Raw genomic sequence first — 20,776 nt, 5'->3', positions numbered from 1 at the left:
AAAAATGCAAGCAGCGCAGTGGCAAGAGGTGCACAGCGTTCCTCCTCCCCAGCATACTGCTGCAGGCGCCAAAGCATGCTACAGAGCAAAAGAAAACAGCCCTTTCCCCAGAAAATACAGAGAATCATCCACCTTTCTAGGAACGGGACATCCATCTGCAAAAGAAGCACAAGCATTAGGTTTGCACTCAATCTCAACAATGAATGTGAAAGCACAAATTGATCGAGAATGTAACGGGGATGGCAAACCAGCGCCGTGCAGCTCGGCTTTCCTTACAGCCACGACTCACCCCCGCCTCCCCCATCCCCAGTAGCAGTAACTTCTTTACTCTCTGCCTTCCTTGGCCCCGAGGAAGGAGACAAGAGCTATTAGCTGAGGACAGCAGGGTTAAAAAGGCAATTAAGAGGGAATGCCCAGTAATAAATACAGTCTCTCCCCCTGCTTCCCGGCCCTGGAGAATTCAGCTCTTACCATTTTCTGGGCACTGAACATCAGGCTGCGGTAGAGCTGTGCAAACTGCCCGTACGTGATATCCCCATTCCTCTGCTCCACATCCTGTGACAAAAAAAAAACCCAGAGGTTTTATAGGGGCCACAGGGAACTCTGCATGGCCTGAGAAGTATCTGCTCCCACCAGGATTCCCAGGGGAAAAGGAGGAAGAGGCCAAAGCCTGGCCAGGCTTTGCCTCTCACCTCTGCACATCTGTGCTGGGACCAGCGGGACCCTGTGCTACCCAGGACACCAGCACATCCTAAACCGAGTTACACGATTCTCCAAGCTCACCTGCATAAAGGCATCACGTCACCTACTTGAATAGTTACAAAAGGATCATTTTAGTTTTTCATTTGCACAGAGTATATATCTGAAGTGTCTGGAAACTGCAAGACCCGAAGCCTGTGTTCTCCTTTGGATATGCCACTCTTTGGCCTCGGAGCTCAGTGCTGGTGGAAATGGCTGGTCATCACAAGATGACCCTCCTGACCAAGGCCACAATCACTGATTTTGCAGATCTGTATTCTCTGCTTGTCAGACATGCACAAAACTACTCATCTGCAAGTGGAGCATGAGCTGGATCCTTCAGAAGGCTGGTGGGACCAGCAGGACCTTTCTTAGGAAAAACTGAAGCTTTTGCGAAGCTTTAACAACCACACCAGCCAAACACTAAGATCCTTCAAAGCTGTAACCTTGCCATGCAACTCAGAGACCAGGTGGCCACAGAAGAGCTGTGGGTGACGCCTCAACCCCTTTGTTCCTGAGTCTGCAGGGATGCTGGCAGTGAGATGCAGGACCCAGGATGCAGAACTTGGGATGCAGGACCTGGCATGTGGCCTTGCTCCCTGTCCTCCTGCACTCTACCCCACCAGGGCAAAGCTCTCAATCAAAGCCAGGAGCCATGTGGGGAGCGGGGGAGGCAAGGTGGGGCGAAGAGAGGGCGCTGGCCACAAACGGGCCAGGGTGCGGCAGCCAGTGGGAGCTGGCAGCTCTTCAGTCGCCACCGTGGGTGGGGGCCCTCCCAGGAAAGGCTGGGAGCCTCTGCAATATGCAAACGCACCGTGGGAGTTCAACAGCACCATGTTTTGCTCAAAGACAGGTAACAGGGTCCCCAGCGCTAAAGAGGAAAGTGGACGGGTCACACACTCACCGTGAGTCTCTCCCGCAGGAACCTCATGTTGGGGACCCGGTAGTTGACCTGAGACAGCATGTTCTTCAGATCCTTGGTGGAGATCCTGGCTCAGAAAGAGAAGAAATATGTTCAGGAGCTCTGGGATGGAAGGGCATCCCCCTAGGACCAGGATGCCACATGCACTGAGTGGCCATGCCCAAAGGGACATCAGCTGTGACACACGAGGACAGATGCTCATCCCTGGAGGAACAACGGAGTTGGGACCAAAGGTGCAAGAGAAGAACGTTTTTTCCGCTCTGATGAACACTGTATATGCTGCACATGGGGAACAGAGAGAGGCACTTGCATCCCAGTGGGACCTGCACACACCATTCCTGCGAGCTCCAAATGCTGCAGGGCCAGTCCAGCACCCTCAGCCCACCTGAGCCGATGCTGCAACAGCCATACGCTGCTCCTGCTTTGTGGGAATGGTCAAAGAGAAGCATTTTGCAAGTATCTGTGCCCCAACATGGATGCTGGTTGACCAAAACCCTCCAAAGCCCACTCCCTGGCCTGCTGAGGGAGCTGCAGGATGGCAAGCTTTGCGAGTGGTTTGGACCCAGTTAATTTTATCCTAAAGAGAGGAAAAAAGCCATTTCCAGTGTCTAGCCACAGGCACAGCGCCGCCACGCCGAGCCCAGCTGTGCTCCCCAGCCATAGCCACACAAACCGCTGGCAATGGACAGCCAGCATGGCTGCCCCCCCAAGGCCCTTTGCACCAAACATGCTGGTTCTCAGACTGGGGAGGGCTCCAGTGCCCACCCCAAGTGGGATCCCGCACCTGGGCAGGCAGGGACAGGCAGTACAGAGTCCTGAGCCACCCGTGTCTGCTCCGGCACTGCTCCCCGTGGAGCAACAGCCCCGCAGCGAGGAAAAACGTGGATGTCCCCCATCTGCAGGATTTAAGAAGCCAGAGGTCTGCATGCAATCATTTTCTGGCAGCTCCTGCCTTAAAAGCAAGTCCTCTGAGCCCGCCTCAGCAATCACATGCTGCTTTTGCCCCCTGCCGAGCAAGTGGGAGCCCAGGACCCTCCAGAATGCTCCCCCATCCTGCAAAGCGTAGGATAGGTCTGACCCTGGGGATGCTCACAGCTTTGGGGTGCAGATATAAACATGCCGGGGAAGATGGTCTGTGCAGAGGTCACGCTGGCATCTGCAGCAACGTGTGATGAGTGAACCATGTCTCTTTTATGCTTTCCCCTGGAAACAGGGGGATCTCAAATGACACGGAAAGGAGGAGGGATGGAGGGAGTCCCAAGGAGAGAGAGAAAGAGGCTGGTGTCAGGCGCTGCGAGACAGGGGCTGCTGCGGCCGGCAGGACACAGAGAGCCCTTGTTTCTGGGCTCAGAGCCGCCGAGGGCCGGGATGCACCCACGGAAAGAGCAGGACCTGGCCTGGCTCCCGCTCCGTGCCCACGGACCATGCAGGCAGCGTCCAGCCTCTTGCTGGCAGGAAAAAATAGGAAAAAAAAAAGCTGGCAAATGACACCAGCCTCGCCTTCCGTCCCGGCATGAGCCACAGAGCCAGCAACCCACTCTCAGCATGAGCAGCAGCTCTGGGGGCTCCCCCCTGCACCTCCACCTCCCCCAGCAGAACTTACCCCTAGGGCTCAGGGTGAGTGTTTTGGGGAAGGGAACCTGCCCTTCCCCTCCTCAAACACAAACAGCACCCAGGGCAGGGGGGTCCCAGCTACAGAGTCGTGGGTGACAGAGAAACAGGGTGATGTGGTGGGGAACGAGCCAGAAACACAACAGTGGCTCACAAGAGTTGCTCTCATGTGTCGAGGACCACAGCATGCAGCAGCTCTTGTGGTACCCCCGATGGGATGCCCAGAGCCCCCAGGGCCACCCAGCAGCCATTCCCCCCTTGCCATGAGGCTGTGACCATGGGGGACCTCCCAGAGGAAGGGCTGGAGGGGCTGAGCAGCAGGACCAGGGATCGGGATGGGGCTGGGGCATCTGGTGATGCTGGGCTGGTCCACAGGGATGCGCTGGACCGTGGCACAGCTCGGCAATGTGACAGCACCAGGGGAGGCAAGAGCAAATGCTGTAAAAGCTGTGACCAACGTTTCCCTCTCTGCTTCTAGAGCAGGAATGGTTATGGAAGGATTTTATTTACTGTGTGTTATTAGTAACGTTAGAGTGTTGGAGACCTTGGATAAACAGCTTGGTACTTTTTGGAGACCAGAAAGTAAAACAAAAAACAAATAAACTAATTTCTTCTACGGAAGTTCTTTAAAGTCTTATGACAAACAGGCCAAAGGACAGATCCAGCCCTCTCCAACGGAATGAAAACATTTCCCCCCCCCCGGCCTCCAGTGCTGTAACTCTGCTCCCAGCCACAGGCAGCTCTCCCAGCCAGAGGTGAAACAGTCTCCTCCGCAGCAGTTAGGAAGAAAAAAACCCAAAAACACAGCATCCTGTTATCCTCCTCTTCCCACCTAACCTCCCTTGGAAAAACAAATACCCAAAGGCCCAGCAGCCAGTGAAAACAGCCCAACATCTGCCGGCATGCTGGACGCTTTGCACAGGCACCCAGGAGCAGGCAGAGAGGAAAGGGCTCCAGTGCAGGGGGCTGGGCTATGGGGCGATCACGGGGTACACGAATACCAGGATTGATTTCTTCACTTGCCAAAAAACTGCCCGTTCTGGAAAGGACCAAGGACGGTTTGCAAAAGAAGTGTGTTTTTAAAAAAAAAAACACGCAACTCCTTGTTCCCTTTTCAAACCCATTTCCAGGCTTGGAAGCAAAAGCAATGAGCCCAGCGACACCAAATTTAATGCTGAAACACCTCGTAAGGGCAAAGACTTAATCCAAGAGATGTACGTGTCTCATAACAGCTACCTCTACTCTGCAGAAAACACACAGATGCTTGTAAAATGGGGAGACCTAAAAATCTTTCTGCATTCGCTCTCCATTGGTGTTTTGCTCCTTTTGCTGCCCAGGCTGGAGCAGCAGCAGTTCCAACTAAGCTGTTTGCATTGAACTCGCTTCCCTTGACCGACAGGTAAGGAATTGACTGTATTTTGCTGGCTTAATTCTAAACTCCAACAGAAAGATGATATTAAGAAAAGCAACAGGAGAGATGTAAAAGGTTGGCTTTCAGCTCTGCTGAGCATGCCTCGGCCAGACGGATCTATATATTCAATCTCTTTTGTCTTGTCTGGATGCCATTTCATCAGTTTTACTGTATAATCAGATGAGAAAAAAGACCATTTTTTTCCATTTCCCCTGCATTCATGCTCCAAAACCCCCATGCAGCCACCCCCAGCACCTGCCTCAGTGCTCTCCACTGCTGAATTAGGAAATATTAAGCCTGGTCACCACTGAAAACCAGTACACCGTGTAGAAAACCCAAGCCTGGATTTGAAAGGTGTGTGGCAGACGCAGAGCAGCTGCAACAGATTAAAGCCGCCTCTCATTCCCTGCCTCTGTAAGGACTTATCCGTCCTCCGCAAAATCCCCATACACCCAATGGCGCTCTCGCCATGCCACTATATAAATCACTGCAAACGCAAAAATGTCCAACACGGCAGGATTTCCCCAAAGCAACACACTCCCGCACCGCTCCAAGATGCCGATAGGTTGAATTTAACGCCCGGCTGCCCAACAACAGGGCCGTCCGTCTGTCCTGGCTGTCACAGTGAAGGACACAGCAGCGGGGAGCGAAGTGGGATGAGAGGAGCTGCTCGCTTCTCCTGATGAGTACAGAACCGTGATTCCCACCTGCCAGTCCCCAGGACCAACCTGTTTGCCCATGGTCACCCAGCCGGGTTCGTGGGGCAAGATTGTTGGCAGGACGCTGCTCCAAAGGTGAGAAGGACCCCAGGGCTCAGCGTGAAATGTGGAAATCAGTAGCAGTGTGAGATCAATGGCATCAGCAAGGACCAAGCGGTGGATACTCTGGAGCCCAGAGATCTGCACAGTGCTCTATGGGCTCTCCAGGCGTTACTGGGTTTAAATAGCTGGGAAATAGCTCAGGGAAACAAGATAATTTTCTAATGCTTTTTTAATTCAGTGAAAATCAGCCAGGGCAGTATTGGGAGGTGAATTCAGGTTTCTTGGAAATGAAAATAAAAAACTTAAAGAACCCAACAAAAAAAGAAAAAAAAAAAAAGCAAGCTAGGGTTTCAAGTCAAAAGTAAATCTTCCCAGCTCAAACCCTTCTATGAATGTGCACCACTGTGCAAGTGAGGGTCTTCTCTCTTACCTGTCCTCCCGGTTGCGATCCAGCGAGTAGAACTGTTTCCGGAGCCACCTGCACGAAAAGGCAGAAACACGCACACGCTGAGCCCCAGCTCCTCGACAACAAGCCTGTCTGGTGTGCTCCCGTCTCTGGAAGATGCTCACTAACATACCATCCACTCCCACAGCCCTCCTTCCCCTGGCTCTGCTCCCCTTCCCGAGGCAGCCTGCCCTAGGCTCATGCAGGCAACTTACCCCCCTTTAAAACTCTCTCGGCCTGAAAATGAGCCCATAGATTAGACAAAACCCAAAACTATACTCTTTTACGTGCCTCTACACCAAACTGTTGCAGATGGGAGTTGGACTAGATGATTTTTAAGGCCCCTGCCAACCCAAACCATTCTATGATTCTATAACACAGGCTGCGCCCACATAAAAACATCTGTTTCATGGTAAAGCTCCTCTTCCCTGCACATGTGTGAGAGCAGACTCTGGCCATAGACGATGCAGTGCAGAGGGGTAACGGGATGGAACCTATTGAGTGCAGAGAAAGGAGCACCAGGTCAGAGCAGCTCAGAGGGAATGAGAGATGTTGGCACTGTGGTCACCTTTTTCTGTCAAAAAAGGACAGAAAAGGGGAAAAAAAAACAAAAAAGAAAACAAGAGCAGAACAAGGAGTAGTTCCTCACCTTTCAATCTGCAGGGGGGTGGCAGCCCTTAGAGTGTCTGCCACCAGCCAGTTCAGCCCCTTAATCCACATGTTGACCTCGTCCTCGGACGTGGCTGTGGAGAGTGCACAGGAGAAATGGGAGGAAGGGACACAGAAGATGGTCACCAACCCAAACCTCTCGAGGCTGCCCCCAGCATCTTAAATCTCCATTCCTTCCTTCATCTCTCTTCTGGTCTCCTGTCCCTGCTCACTCCCTCAGGATGTACATGGCTGGCTGGTCCCCTTGTCTCTGCCTGTCAATGCATGGGTGATATCATCCATCAGCTGAACCGCAGCAGGTGATCACAAGCCTGTTCTCCATCCAAACAGGAGACTCAATGGCATAAACCTCCCCTCTTTCACTATCAAAACATCAGATTGGGTGCTCCAAGTCCAGCTTAAGTCAAGAGACAAAGTGTTGAGGAAAGCTGAGACCAACACCTCAGAGGTACCATGGCTTCCTGAGTTACTGTTTGCCGTCAGCAGCATTTTCACAGTATCACAGTATGTTTGGGATTGGAAGGGACCTCAAAAGATCATCTAGTCCAATCCCCCTGCTGGAGCAGGAACGCCTAGGTGAGGTCGCACAGGAAGGTGTCCAGGCGGGCTTTGAATGTCTCCAGGGAAGGAGACTCCACAACCTCCCTGGGTAGCCTGTTCCAGTGCTCTGTTACCCTCACTGAGAAGAAGTTCTTTCTCAAATTTAAGTGGAACCTCTTGTGTTCCAGCTTGATCCCATTGCCCCTTGTCCTATCATTGTTTGTCACTGAGAAGAGCCTGACTCCATCCTCGTGGCACTCACCCTTTATATATTTATAAGCATTAATAAGGTCACCCCTCAGTCTCCTCTTCTCCAAACTAAAGAGCCCCAGCTCCCTCAGCCTTTCTTCATAAGGGAGATGCTCCACTCCCTTAATCATCTTTGTTGCCCTACGCTGGACCCTCTCCAGCAGTTCCCTGTCCTTCTTGAACTGAGGGGCCCAGAACTGGACACAATATTCCAGATGGGGTCTCACCAGGGCGGAGTAGAGGGGAAGGAGGACCTCTCTCGATCTACTGACCACCCCCCTTGTAATACACCCAAGGATGCCATTGGCCTTCCTGGCCACAAGGGCACAGTGCTGGCTCATGGTCATCCTGTTGTCCACCAGGACCCCCAGGTCCCTTTCCCCTACGCTGCTCTCTAATAGGTCATTCCCCAACCTATACTGGAAGTTGGGATTGTTCCTGCCCAGATGCAGGACTCAGATTTGCAAAGCAGAAGTGAGTGAGACTTTACCACTTCATGCATGTGGCTGGTTACCACAATGCAGCTGTTGAACACCAACACACCAAGCTGAGATAAAATAATTTCAAGCACACATTTGAACTAGGGGCTTCAGTTCACCCAACTTTTGGGTTTACCGGGTGAATTAAAGGACTTATCTAGGGGTTGAATGTGTACCCTTCAGGGAACCAGTGTCACCTTCTTCCAAAGACATCTCCTCAGAGGGGTGAAAAGAGCATCTGCCCAAGGGGACGTTCCAGTTCACTTGTGGAAGGACGCGACAGAAGTTTGGGTCCTGTGGTGATGAGGTGCCCACCCAACCCTGCCCTGGCACAGCACCGGTGCCACGAGTGCTTTACCTTGCAAGCTGAGGGTCTTGAGCCTGAATTCTGTGCCGTAGAGGACAACGAAGCAGTGAGACTGGTCCAGTCGGAAACATGGATCCTCCTGGTACCGGTCAAAGTCACGTGAATTCTTTCCTGGACGAATCTCTTTGATTTCACGAATATCCACTACGAGAGAAAGGGAAAAGGAAAGGGGAATTCAGTGAATAGCTTGAATTTCCCATGGAGATAGACAAGAAGGAAGAGCATGGAAAAAGCAATTTTAGCCACCTGAAGAGTTGGATTACCACCCATCACACAACGGCAGACCCAGACGTGCCTATAACATCACGGAGCTGGGCTCTGAAAAGCTCAGCCCCAGGGACTATGTTTCCCTGGCTGGGCTGGAAATCAAGAGTGGGATGCTTGCCTCAGCCCTGGCAGAGCTGCCGGAGCTCTGAGGACAGTGGGCAGGTGCTGAGGATGGTGACTTGTGAAGGACTTGCTGCATGTGGGCAATATCGGAGCCGTCACAGCAGCCTCCTGCTCCAGCCATGCCACCGCTCACGGCACGGGCCAAAGAGGCGAGCTGCACCCAGAGCTCTGGCACAGCAGCTCCCATCCGGTCCTCAGCACGGCCGCAGGTGCCCAAGTCCTCCCAGAGATGCTGCCCACACCGCTCACCTCAGACAAGCCCTTCGAAAGCCCCAGCTGGCTCCTCAACCTTCCAGAGCAGCACAGATCTCACCACTTATCTTGCACATCTCTCTCTCACCATGCACATGTGGTTGTGTTTGCACACAAGCCTGCAAGCACAACCCCTTCCTGCCAGGTCCCTAGGAGGCCTCCACAGCCACCACCCCCTATTGACCTCGGTGTCCCCCAAGACTGGTCGGATGTCTCACCCACAGTGATCCTCGGGCATGACGAGCAGAGGGCAGCACTACTGCTGCTAGAAGCTCCTTCCCCCTTCAGCTTCACACCTCACGCTTTCCTCTTCCTCCATCCAACACACATCTGCAAACTGTACTGTTTTGTTTTTTTCTTTTCAAGAGAGCAACACTTTTTGCTTTTTTGAAGAAAATGCTTCTATAGAGATGAACCCTCTGAGGGCGCAGCCTCCTGCCCAGCTGGATGAAACCCTGTGTCTTGCCAACACCAGGGATTTAAGATTCACTCACCTCCAAATTACAGTTAAATACTGACACTTGAGTTGCATAAACCAGAAATCCACTCAATAGGGAGGCCCCTCCTTATTTTCACCCCAAATTATGTCTGTAGTTTCTGGCATCTCCCCCTTGCCCCCTTGGCATCCTCCCAGCTCCTCCACGCACCACCAGGATGCCCAGGGCAGTCCCTGCCTTCACACTTGCACTGTCTTCACCAAGAAAACTCTGTCCTTCCCTAGCCAAAGAGGGACAAAGCGTTTGTCACCTCTGGGTGGTGTTCAGAAGGCCACAGAAGAAAGCACAGCGCAAGGGCAGCTGTGGGCACACAGTGCTTAGAGCTGGCAGGAGCATTAAACACCGAGCGAGGAGAGGGGGCTGAGAGACCCTGGTAAGGGAGCCCCTCACAGCCTCCCTCCCCGGAGGGAATTCTGGGAAAGGACTCTCATTGTCACAAAACAAAGAGGAAACAACAAGGAAAAAAAAACCCAAAAAGCAACAGCAAACCCAAGAAATCTTTGCTTCCTGGAAAAATAGTTTCTTCAATGCTCGTGGGAATCAAATAACAACATTTCTGAGTCACGTTTCCAAAGCAGATGATGCTTCTAAGCAATGTGGGATGGAGATTACTGAAAACCTGGCATGTAATTCATCCCAATTAAACTCCACTTACTGCACTCATGGTGGATCGACTCGTCATTCATTTCAATTTACTGCAGTTTAAAACCAGACAGAAATGCGACCTGCTCATCACCCACAGCAGTGCTGACACCACTGAACCGCATCACGAGAGATGTTCACTCCAAACAAGCACCATGGCAAGCCAGACACAAGGCTTGACTTTGGGGAGACTCATAAACCCCACACAAGGAATGTGGGACCCTCTTTGAGCAGGCACACCGTGCAGCACCGCGGCTGCGCATCTGGAGATGACGGCAGCCTGATCCGGGATGTATCCAGACCGATCACTGCAATAACCCTGCAAACTTCAGCAACTCGGGACGAGTGCACAGACAGACTCAGCTCCTTGGGGCTGCAAAGGGTGGACGGACAAGCTCCTTAAAATAAGCAAGAGTGTGTACCCTTTCGAAATGAGCTGGCTGGAAGTTCAAATATCTCCATGCCCTACTATAACCTGCCCATGTGCTCACATCCTTAGCGACACAGCATGTTATTTTAGCCCTTAAAAAACCATATCACGGTTAAGGTCTTTGCATCCAGGACATGCACAGCAGGGCTGAAGATTATTCCTGTCTTTGAAAGATGTAGGGTTTGACCAACGCAGTGGGAGAGAACTGGCAACTGAGGGTTCATGGTAGTTCACTAGGCAATAACTACTGAAGGAAGGTGCCAAAATATTAATGGCCTTCCTTTGCACCACGCTGCAAGCATCTCGTCTCTGCTTCAGGATGCTGCAGTGTGCTAACTAAGCCCTGCACTCAGCTCTCGCTGCACGGAGCACCGGCAGGTTAGTAAGTAAGTAGTAAGAGCTATAGTTACAAACTGCATACCTAAAATCCAGGCAACGGTGAGAGCCCTGGAGCCAGTGAGGCGTTTAAAGACAGAAGCACGCAGGGAATTCCTAGGGCAAAGGGCAGCCTCTGTGAGCACCATGCACCCAGAGGGAGCGGGGCAAAAACCTCCAGCCCACGCATGCTTGCAGCTGCTTGCTCATCGCTCTCATCCTCCCAAACATGCCTGCGTGTGCTGGGGAGAAGGCAGTTTAGGGTTTGGTTTGTGCAGCCCTCCTCTTGCCGCAGAGCAGCAGATCAGCCTCGCAAACCCTGCTGTCTCTACTGATTCAAACACCTTCCCGGCCCCCTCGCAGCATGGAAGGAAATGACTCTGAGCAGGAAGCACAGCGAGCACAAATGCCACCATCCCAAACAAGCAAGCACCAAAACGCTGCTTCCCTGCACCAGCTTCTGCCTCCATCCCACCGCAGGTCCTCCCTCCAGCACCCATGGAGCTGCTGTGCATGAGAGAAAGAGAGATTAAGACACCTTGCTGTGGCCTGTATTTGCTCATGCCAGCTCGGTGATTTGCTGCAGGTCCTGGGATAAGCCCAGCTTTGCCCAGCACCAGCCATGGCTGCTGCCGCAGGACCGCGCAGCCAAGCGGTGCAAAACCTGCTCCGGCCGCATTGTGCAGCCTGGGCTGAGCGTTGCTCAACCTCAGCTCTGCTCCTGGCAGAAAGGCTGCAGGAAAGCTTGTGACTAGCAGGCAACGGAGGCAGAGCCTACAGCCCCATCCCCCTTGCCCTCCCCTGGTTCCCAACTCCCCTCTCCCACACCCAGGTACCACTCTCCCCATCCTCTTGCCCGTCCCCACCACCGCCACAGCCAAGCACATTATTCCAGACAATAAACCAAACTCCAACCTGTAACTATTTCCACCACAGCATGCAAGAGTGCCAAGGCACACAGAGCCACCTGCACACACCCTGGCCACCCTCCAGCCAGTAAACAGGAACCCGTGGCAGCCTCCTGTCCTCTCAGGCTTGAGCCATTTTTGTCTCTTAACCCCCCCTGCCTGGTCCCATCGTGGCTGCTGCAGCAAGAGCCATTGGCTGCTGATCCACACACTTGGATCTGCTTGCCAGCGGCTGTGTTTACTCAGGCAGAGCCCTGTGGCTTTGCAAACGTGTGGGGAGGGTTGTGGGGGGAGCCTGGACCCCCCAGGGCAGAGAGGGAACCTGGCAGCCAGGCTTGGGCAGGGAGTGGAAATTCAAAAGGAGAGGGCAGGAGTTGGAGACGAGCTGGAAGCACAGCAGACGTTCTCCATGAGTGCAATGAGGTAGAAATGGCATCTGACCACCACTCCATCACCCTCAGCACCAGCAGCTCCCCGGGTGAGCGGTGGCATGACAGCGGCCCCCGTGCCCCAACACAGGGCTGCGCCTTGGGTCCTTGCTGGGAAAGACCTACCAGGGATGTGGCCAAAGGCCAGGGGATGAGCATCTGGTGGGGCCCCAGCAGCGTGGGTCAATACACGTGCCTGGGCAGAAGAACAAGCAGCAGCTCATCCAGGATGAAACTGTCACAGAGAAGCACCAGTCGCCACCGTGAGCCACATCTCCTCCTCCACAAGCCGCCCTCTCCCACGCTGTGGAAGGCAGCAGGAGGCCAAAACTGGTCTGAATGCCATGTGGGCAGTGGCAAGAGGAGGAAGAACTCAGTGCCACGGCAATGGCCGGGGCGAAGGGAAGCTCTCTGCTGGAATATAAATCCCGCTGCAGTCTGGCAGGGCTGAGATGTCTCAGAGCAGAGACAAAGCCCATCCAGCCCAGAGATGCTTGAAGTTCCCCACACGGTCCCACATTTCACGCGGAGCCACGCCACGTGCAAACAGGTTGGGCCCTTCACAGCCCCCACAAAGTTCTCCCCAGCCTACTACCAGCAGAAAGGGCTGACCCTCCACTTGCATCCAGCACTGAAAAAAAGAAGGACATGGTCACATCGGTCACATTTCTGGGCAAAGAGCCTTCCCATCAGCAGGAGTGGGTTGCATCAGAAAGAAAAAGCTGATCCCAGGTCCAACCACCACACCATTTAAGAAAAACAAAAAGACCAAATCACCCTCTGGTTACATGAAAACCAGATCCGCCCTTAAAATCATTTAAAACTGAAACTTCGTCCAAGCCTCATTCAACTGCCGATGGACAGGGTGTTACGACATGTAAGGATAAGGACACCCTGGAATGGGCTCTGAGGGTTGCAAAATCTCCACGTCCAGAGGATTCCTGGGAAGATGTAAAACAGATCTAATAATAGTAATAGCTGATAAAAAGATGGGTTACGCCAGATTACCTTCCAGGTTGAATTTATCAGGGACAGCCTCCAAGAAAACACTCACCCCCTCAACAGGCACTGCTGGGTGCCGTGTGTGTCTCTGGGGGACACGGTGCAGTGACAGCCACACGGTCACTCCCAGCCCAGCCTGACCTCAGCTGGCTGACATGGACTGATCCTGCCACAGGGCAGCAGCAAAGCCTTCAGGCCACCCATTCTGGTAAAGAAAAAGAGGTTAAAATAAAAGTCTTTCTGCTATTTAAGGTTGCGGATGCCACTGAACACAACCCTGTAGTCGTTCCTAGGATTCCCATCACTGGAAGGGGCACTGGGCAGTCAGGTCCCCAGGGAAAGGCTGCCAAGGGAAAAGGAGGAAAAGAAGACACAGGTCATATGTGCATATGGGTAAAAATAAGATAAATCTGTTATGCAACAGCATGGAGAATAAAGTAGTGCTATCTCCCTCTTAATATTTCAGTGGAAGGCCCCTGAAATGGATATTCAGGTCAGCACTAGATGCCAGGAGCTGCAGGAGGTTGCAGCCACCTTCTCGTTTTGGGGTTCACCAGCTGGTTTATCAACTCATGAACAACCCTGCCCGGCTTGGGGCTGCTCCGCACCCGCTCAACGCTTCAGATTTGCTGACTGCAACCCAACACCACCCAGCAAAATAAGGAAAAGAAAAAAAATAACCCAACCAGAAGTCCCCCATGATTTCAGGGGAACGGTCGAGTGTGCGCTAAGTGCTTTGCTGGATGGGGGCCAGAGCCTCCAGCACCTCGCAGTCTGGAGCCCCGTCGCCTGCCCTTTGCTATTTATCGAGTCCCTTCTGCTGGCAAAGCTCTGGGTGAGCCCGGCTTTTGACCCCACACAGACCCAGCTCCACGTCCACCGGGGATGCCGGAGGAATCAGACAGACAGTAACTACCTGAGCTTGAATTTGGCTGGACTGCAAAAAATTAAGGCGGCTCTTACAAAATGCACATTGCACCTATAATGAAGGCAAAAATTGGGGTCCTGCCCTTTACATACCCTCTGCAAGAAGCAAGGCAGTAGCCTCAGCCTATTAGATACACATTTCAGAAGGAAGAGCCATGCGTCTCTCATTAGTATAGGTTTTCAGAGGGATGATAACTCAACTTCTCAACCCCACAAGCTTCCCTTAATAGAGGAGACTAAGGCAGACAGTGTAATGGTGAATTAAATGTCTCTGCACAGAGACGCAGCGATGGGGTTACTGCATCCCCCTCACTGCCGCGCCTGCCATCAGCATCGCTGTGCATCAGCTATCAGGTTTCCCAAGGACGATCCCGTGCCATTAACAGATGGCTTATCCAGACAGGACAAGATGAAACCAGCTGAGGCCTCTAATTTGACCTTACTCATTTTTTGGAGGGCAGGAGGCATGGCTGAGGCATCCATGGAGGCCAACATAAACACAGAACCAGCAGTGCCCTGTACCCCAGCGAATCCCTCACCCTCTAGGAACTAAAAATGGATGCCCTGCCCTTTTAGTGAGGCATCAAACCCCCTGTGAAAAGCCCTCTCGCCCCCATAGTACCGTCACAGGGAGGGACACAGCCCAAATGGCTCAGGGGCCATTTGGTCCCACATGCAGGTACCTTTCCTGCCTCAGGAGAAGATGCAGCAGGTAAAGCTATTTTCCCCTCCAGACTCGGCTCAGTCGTGTCTCAGGATGCTCCAGCAAGTTGCTTCATCTCACCTGCTACCTGCATCAGCAAACAGCAGTTTTTGCTCCAAGACACTGCATTTTGCTATGAAGCAACTGTCACATTATCTCTGCCCCAGAGATAATGCAACACCCATGCGGAGATCAGCTGGGGAGGGAAGGCGCTGGAAAAAACAAAACAGCTGAATGGGCTGGATAGGCGACAACAAGGAGCTCCCAGTTAGCCAAAATGACTGGGAGTAGCCTGGATCCCCACTCAGATCCTCGCTCACCTCTCAACGATCTCCATCCATCAGCAAGGAGGAGGATTTGGCAGAGGGTTTAAATGCCGCCCTGGGAGCTGGCGGCTCTGCCCAGACGTGGGCAGCCCACGCGGGGCACGCAGGGACCTGCCGGCTGCTCTGCGGGCACCGGGGCTTCCTGCCCGCACCTCCGGCTGCCGCTGCCTCCGCTGCGCCCCTGGGCCACGTGTCCTGCAGCTTCGGAGCTCTGGTTCCTCCCCTGTACCCCCTAAAAAAATCCTTATCAGCTACAGAGGAAACTAGAGGAGGGAGATTAGGAGATGTGCAGGGAGATTAGGAGATGCTACGCAACTGCATCGCTCTGTGGGTCAGAGGAGAGGCTGCGAGGAAACGCCCTTCTCTCCTCCATCCCACACACCCGCGTTACAGGCTGGAGCAGGGAGGTGAAGATCTTGCCCAGATGTCCCCCTGCTCCTGCAGGACACCGTGGACATCTCCCCAGGCTGACGCTGATCTTGCTGCTCCACCAGCTTTAGCTCACACAGGTGGCCCCTTCAAGAGCTCACAAACATCCTTCCGATGCTAGAACCAGAGGTAGTTGTGGGCTGGCAGCTGCCTATGCTGTATCGTCAGCATATCTCTCCCACTTACTCTCAGCTGCAAGAAAATATGAGTTAAAAAAAACCCAAAGCTGATCCCGTGAGTGAGCGAAGCAGGATGCTGCTATCTCACAGCCTCTGCCCGCAGCCCCACACAGACCAGGGACGTGAAGGCTGGCAGCTCCCACATCTCTGCCTCTGGTGGGCTGCATGGCCTGAGAATCATAGAATCATTTTGGTTGGAAGAAGCCCTGAAGGTCATCGAGTCCAACCATTAACATAACTCTGTCACTAAACCATGTCCCTAAGAACCTCATCTATGTGTCTTTTAAACTCCTCCAGCGATGGTGACTCCAGCACTGCCCTGGGCAGCCGGTTCCAATGCCCCACAGCCCTTTGGGGAAGAAATGTTTCCTAATATCCAACCTAAAACTCCCCTGGTGCAACTTGAGGCCTTGGGCAAAGCACTCCAGCTCCTTCCCAGACCCCTCAGGTGTACCCCTGGAGCTGTGGGGACAAGGAGAGTGTGTCACCAAGGGAGCACACAGCCCAGAGCATCTGTGACAAACATCACACCGGCACCTCCCTCCCAAAGCCAGACAGCAAACCACAACAGCAAATAAAGTGAAGCAGCAGAGGTGGGACACTGGGCCCAAGACACAGTCACTTCTGCAGTAACAGCTCAAGCCCCTGAGGAAGCACCAGGTCCCAAAATCCTTCCACATCCCAGAAGCAGCCCTGCCAAGGAGACGCTTGGGAGAAATGGGGGCTGGAGACATCCCCCAATGCATCCTGCTCTAGTGCTGGCTAATGGCCAGCAGTTAATTAGCAGGCTCATTCCCAGGAACACCTTGACACCCCCGAAAAGGGACTGCAGAGGGACAGTCTCTCTGCTCTCCCCTTGCGCTGTTTTGCTGCCAGCAGCACCTTGAGCAGGGCTGTTTGCTGAGCACATGGCAGGGCTTGCTGGATGCAAAAAGCAAGCGTTGCCCCAGGTCCACAGCCAGGCTCTCTGAGCTGAGCCGATGAACTCCTCATATGGGACGCTACAGTCCCACTGGCTCTCCCCGTCTCCCCCAGGCTTTCTCCCATATCACTGGAAACAACATTGCATGTGAGCTGGTCACTGGGGCTCCCCCTCCGCAGTCCAAGGAGGGATGGATGCTTCAGTCCAACCCTACACAAGCGTACAAGGCAGGTGGGAAGAAACTTCTTAGGAGACACATCTCTTCCACAGCTATTGGAGAGAGAACATCTGGCCCATACCTCATGTCTGGGTGGCCAGCAGGGAACACTGTGGAAAGAACAAAGAACAGGGTGACCCCATTTGATATTTCCCTCCAGATACCATCCAACACTTCACAGTTTGGGGTCTCTCGTACAGGTTACCTTACCTGTCTGCAGCAGGGTGCAGGCACGCAATTTTAGGACAGCCACTATGAGGAGGGGTGAACCCCAAGCAACACAAATAGTCTTGCAAAGTATGAAAGCAGAGTCACAGTTCTGGGTGCAGAATTCACCCAGCTCAGTGCTGCGTCTGGGAAGCACAAACTTGCTGGACACCAGCAGCCCTGTCCCAGCAGCACAGCCCCGCGAGGGCAGCGCCGGGGAGCTCACAGGGACAGGCAGCTAGACGGCAACCATGGGTGAGAACACCAGCAATCCCGCTCCTGGGATGATGCAGGGCTCCCTCTTGTCCTCCATGGAAGTTTTGTCTGTGTGAAGTTATGGGGTTTTGCACCAGGATTGTGCTGGGCATCCAGGGCTGAACCCACTCCCACACACAAGGCTGGGACTCATGAGAGGACCGGACTTGTTGCACCTTCACCATGCAGGACACGAGAGCAAATTTCCACCGCAAATACAAGCAGAGCTACTCCAGGGAGAGCAAGCCCCAGTTTCTGTTTGCACGGACGCTTCTCTGAAGAAGTCTGTGTCCCTTCCCTAGATGAAATGAGGCTGGTGGCAGCCTGCAGAGCCTTCCCCCAGTCATGAGCCTGCTCTGCTGGAGAAGCACAAGCTTCCACTGACTCAAACGGAAAGGGGAAGCTCAGCACCGGTGCTTCTGGACAGACGGTCTGTCTAGGGACGGCTCTGCAAGCCACCCCCAAGGTGACCTTTTTCCTGCATGGCATCAAGGGCTCCGTCCCCCTCGGGCCTGCCTGGGTGAGAAACGCAATGACCTTGCAGCAGCACGACAAAACGGTGGGAGTATGGGGGAAGCTGAAGATCTGCGAGCACAGCTCCTCCAGCCCATCTCTCCTGCTCACCCTCCCTCACGGGTGGATGTGCAGTGATACAGAGAACCGAGAGGTACCGCAGAGGGCAGGGATGGATGGATGGATGGATGGATGGATGGATGGATGGATGGAGCAGCCTGCCAAAAAACAAACAGAAAAAAGGCAGACATGGCAATCCAGCAGTTCCCAGGCAGTCAATGGCACAGCTCACAGCACGACAGCCAGGAGCTTGGCAGGGCTAGTGAGGAAGCCCTGGCGGAGGTGGATCTGGAGACCTGCATGTCCAACAACAGCACACTCTCCTTGGAGCTCTTTGGGGATTTCTGCACCCCACAGAGGTGCCTTCTTGACTCTTTCATGCCCCACCACAAAGCAAATGGGAGACAAAAGTGACCACACACTGTTCCCAGGAAAGGGCGCAAAGCTGAGGAGTGAAAACTGAAGGACAGAAAAGATTTGTCACGCCAGTAGTGAACACCAGTGATGTTCAGATGCCGTGACTCAGTTTTCATCCACCCCACCAGCCAATGCAAGATCTCCAGGCACTGAGCAGATAAGCCACACACCGCCCTAGCAGAAGATACCATCCTCAGTTTATGTGGGAGAAGCAGGAGCTCTTGGTGATGGTCTTCACACCAGACTCCTCTATCACTTGGGTTTGGTTCTTTTTCCTAATGACCTCATCTGGAATTTATTTGGTACCCAGAACTGGAGACCTCCTCCTGCTCCATGGTTCACAGCAAACCTGATGTGCCAACACCCCAAAATTTCATGCCCTTATCTCTAGGCCTTTTTATAATGTGTCCCAGAGTCTGAGCTGCTGGGGACCATGGGGACCATACTCCAACCATGAGCAAGACCTTGAGAACAGGCTGACACAAGGCATTAAATAACATACGAGACACCAAAGAGAGAAGTTGAGGAAGGCTGTGAGGTGGCAAGGATTAGTAGGACAAGGACTGCAGGGTCAAAGGAGAGGGGGGGTATCCAAAAGTACCCCAGGACCCTGGCCAGAGGAACCAGAGGTGTATAAGTGACACTTGTGTGACAGGTGCTGGCAGAGGTACCTGAACACGGTGGCTTGGAGGGACGAGGCAGCAGGCGCTCTGCTTCTGCCTCAAGGCAGCTCAGGAGCACCAGAGCCCGGCCCTTTGGTCACACCAAGAGGGACCATGCCAGGCAGCACCTGAATGCTCACCAAACAAACCCAGCCGGCCCCGCCGCACCGCCCCGCCAGCTGGAAAGCAGATTTATGGGGCGCAGATTTACAGGGCAGGGTGCCAAGGGGGTTAAAGTTCTCTTGGACATCCCGTGATCTGATCTGGCTTAGGAGCTGGGGACCACACGTGCAGAGACACCCCCTGGAGAGGGCGAGGAGGAGGAGGAGGAGGGATGAAGGACTCACCAGCACATGCGGGAGGGATGTCCTTTAATCACCACATCACTTCTGGGAGTGAGTAAACAGGAAAACGGCTCTCGAGCAGCTGCTCTACCCAGCGTCCCTGTGGGGCACAGCCTGCTGACAGCCTTCGTGACATCCCCTCTCTGGGACGATGATTTCCAACCCTGGCTGGTCTGGCCGTAGCACAGAGAGATGCTCAAATACATTTATAATGTGCTGGGAAGAAAAAACAACCCAGAAGACACGGTCTTGCCTCATCTGCCATGTCAACCTCAAGGCCTGTGGACAAAGTCAGCCCAGTAAAGCATCCTGTTCATGGATGCTCATGTGCTGGACCACAACCGTCGCCGGGACAATCTTCAAAACAACACCACAGGTTCGCCCACCTGCGGGTGGCCAGGTGTGCATCATCAGGGCATCATATTAACAGCACAAGAAGAGACAACTGACCAAAACCTCAGAACTGCAAGTGTTCACACACAGAAGGCAGAAGCTGCATAGGAAAGCAAGGGACAGGTTCGTTCCAGACTCAGGAAGGCTTTCCACAGCTCTCCAGCCAGCCCAGTTCAGGACCCCCAGCTCCAAATCAAGCTGAACTGCCACCAGACCACACAGGCAGCAGAGATGGAGCTGAAATGCAACCTGAAAATCACAGAGACTTTTGGAGTATGGGCTGTCAGCATCGCAAAACTCAGCTGACTTCTGCAGATTTAGAGCTTCCAGCTTCTGCTAGAGATGCCAGCCCTTGGCCTGTTGCTTTTTGGGTGCTCCACAATCATGTGTCCCCCCCACCATCTGATATATCATGGTGTTTGATGTCTGGCAGGGATATATCAAGAGGCAGCGAGGTGTCCAGAGATAAGGGAAGCTGGGACAGGAGGGATGAGCAGACACAGCCAGACCCGCCTGCAGCTCCACGTGCTGGGGGATCTTCAGAAAGGCAGAAAATCCTCAGAAATGGGGAAGTTTCTCACTCGAATCAATGTCCAAAAGCTCAAAAAAAAGAAAAGTAGCATTTTCCATGAAAAAACAGCTCTTCGTACAGCATAAAAATCCTCAAAACTTAAAGATTAAAACTGTTTTGAAGGAAAGCTTTCTCTGGCACTGTGGTCCCTTTGGGAGTGGCCCTGGTGACCGTGTCCCCCCCGCCAAGGGCTCTCCCCGGTCTGGAGACTCCGTCCCGCTGCTGCCTGATGTAACAGCTCTGGCAGAGAAACCCCGCTCGGCGGAACAGATGAGCAGGGACGTCGGAGCGGAGGAAAAGCCGTGAGATCATCCACCCACCCCCACGCACGGCAGGATACAGTCACTGCGCAGAGGATGTGCTCGATATTAAACCGATCTCATACGTGATACAGGCAGCAGAGAGCTAGCGGTAGCAAACACAACCAAGCGAGCTGACAAGACCCACGGGTGGGTGTTTGCTGGGATGGTCGCAGGTTTCTGTGAGCATCCCTGGCTGTCAGATGCCAAATCATTTTCTCCATACAGCTGCAGGT

The 20,776-nt window shown here is 53.4% G+C and overlaps 1 protein-coding gene across 6 annotated transcripts in view; it reads right to left on the bottom strand.

Annotated features, from left to right (window-relative positions):
- PLCG1 (phospholipase C gamma 1) overlaps nt 1-20,776 on the bottom strand; it is a 45,914-nt gene that overhangs the window by 17,463 nt on the left and 7,675 nt on the right. For 5 of the 6 annotated variants that reach the window (XR_011741629.1, XM_065849724.2, XM_065849726.2 and 2 more), the window contains exons 2-7: nt 8,184-8,336; nt 6,538-6,631; nt 5,874-5,921; nt 1,643-1,727; nt 472-555; nt 133-155 (exon numbers count right to left, since the gene is read on the bottom strand). Coding sequence is in view for 5 of the 6 variants with exons in the window: in XM_065849724.2 (XP_065705796.1) it covers nt 133-155; nt 472-555; nt 1,643-1,727; nt 5,874-5,921; nt 6,538-6,631; nt 8,184-8,336 (487 nt within the window). In the remaining variant the exon portion in view is untranslated. The remainder of the gene's footprint in view (nt 1-132; nt 156-471; nt 556-1,642; nt 1,728-5,873; nt 5,922-6,537; nt 6,632-8,183; nt 8,337-20,776) is intronic. The other variant, XM_071815695.1, reaches the window with a different exon arrangement.

Source organism: Patagioenas fasciata, chromosome 16 (assembly GCF_037038585.1).
Source record: "Patagioenas fasciata isolate bPatFas1 chromosome 16, bPatFas1.hap1, whole genome shotgun sequence".
In the NCBI taxonomy this organism is placed as follows: domain Eukaryota; kingdom Metazoa; phylum Chordata; class Aves; order Columbiformes; family Columbidae; genus Patagioenas; species Patagioenas fasciata.
This window is presented reverse-complemented; position numbering and strand designations above follow the sequence as displayed.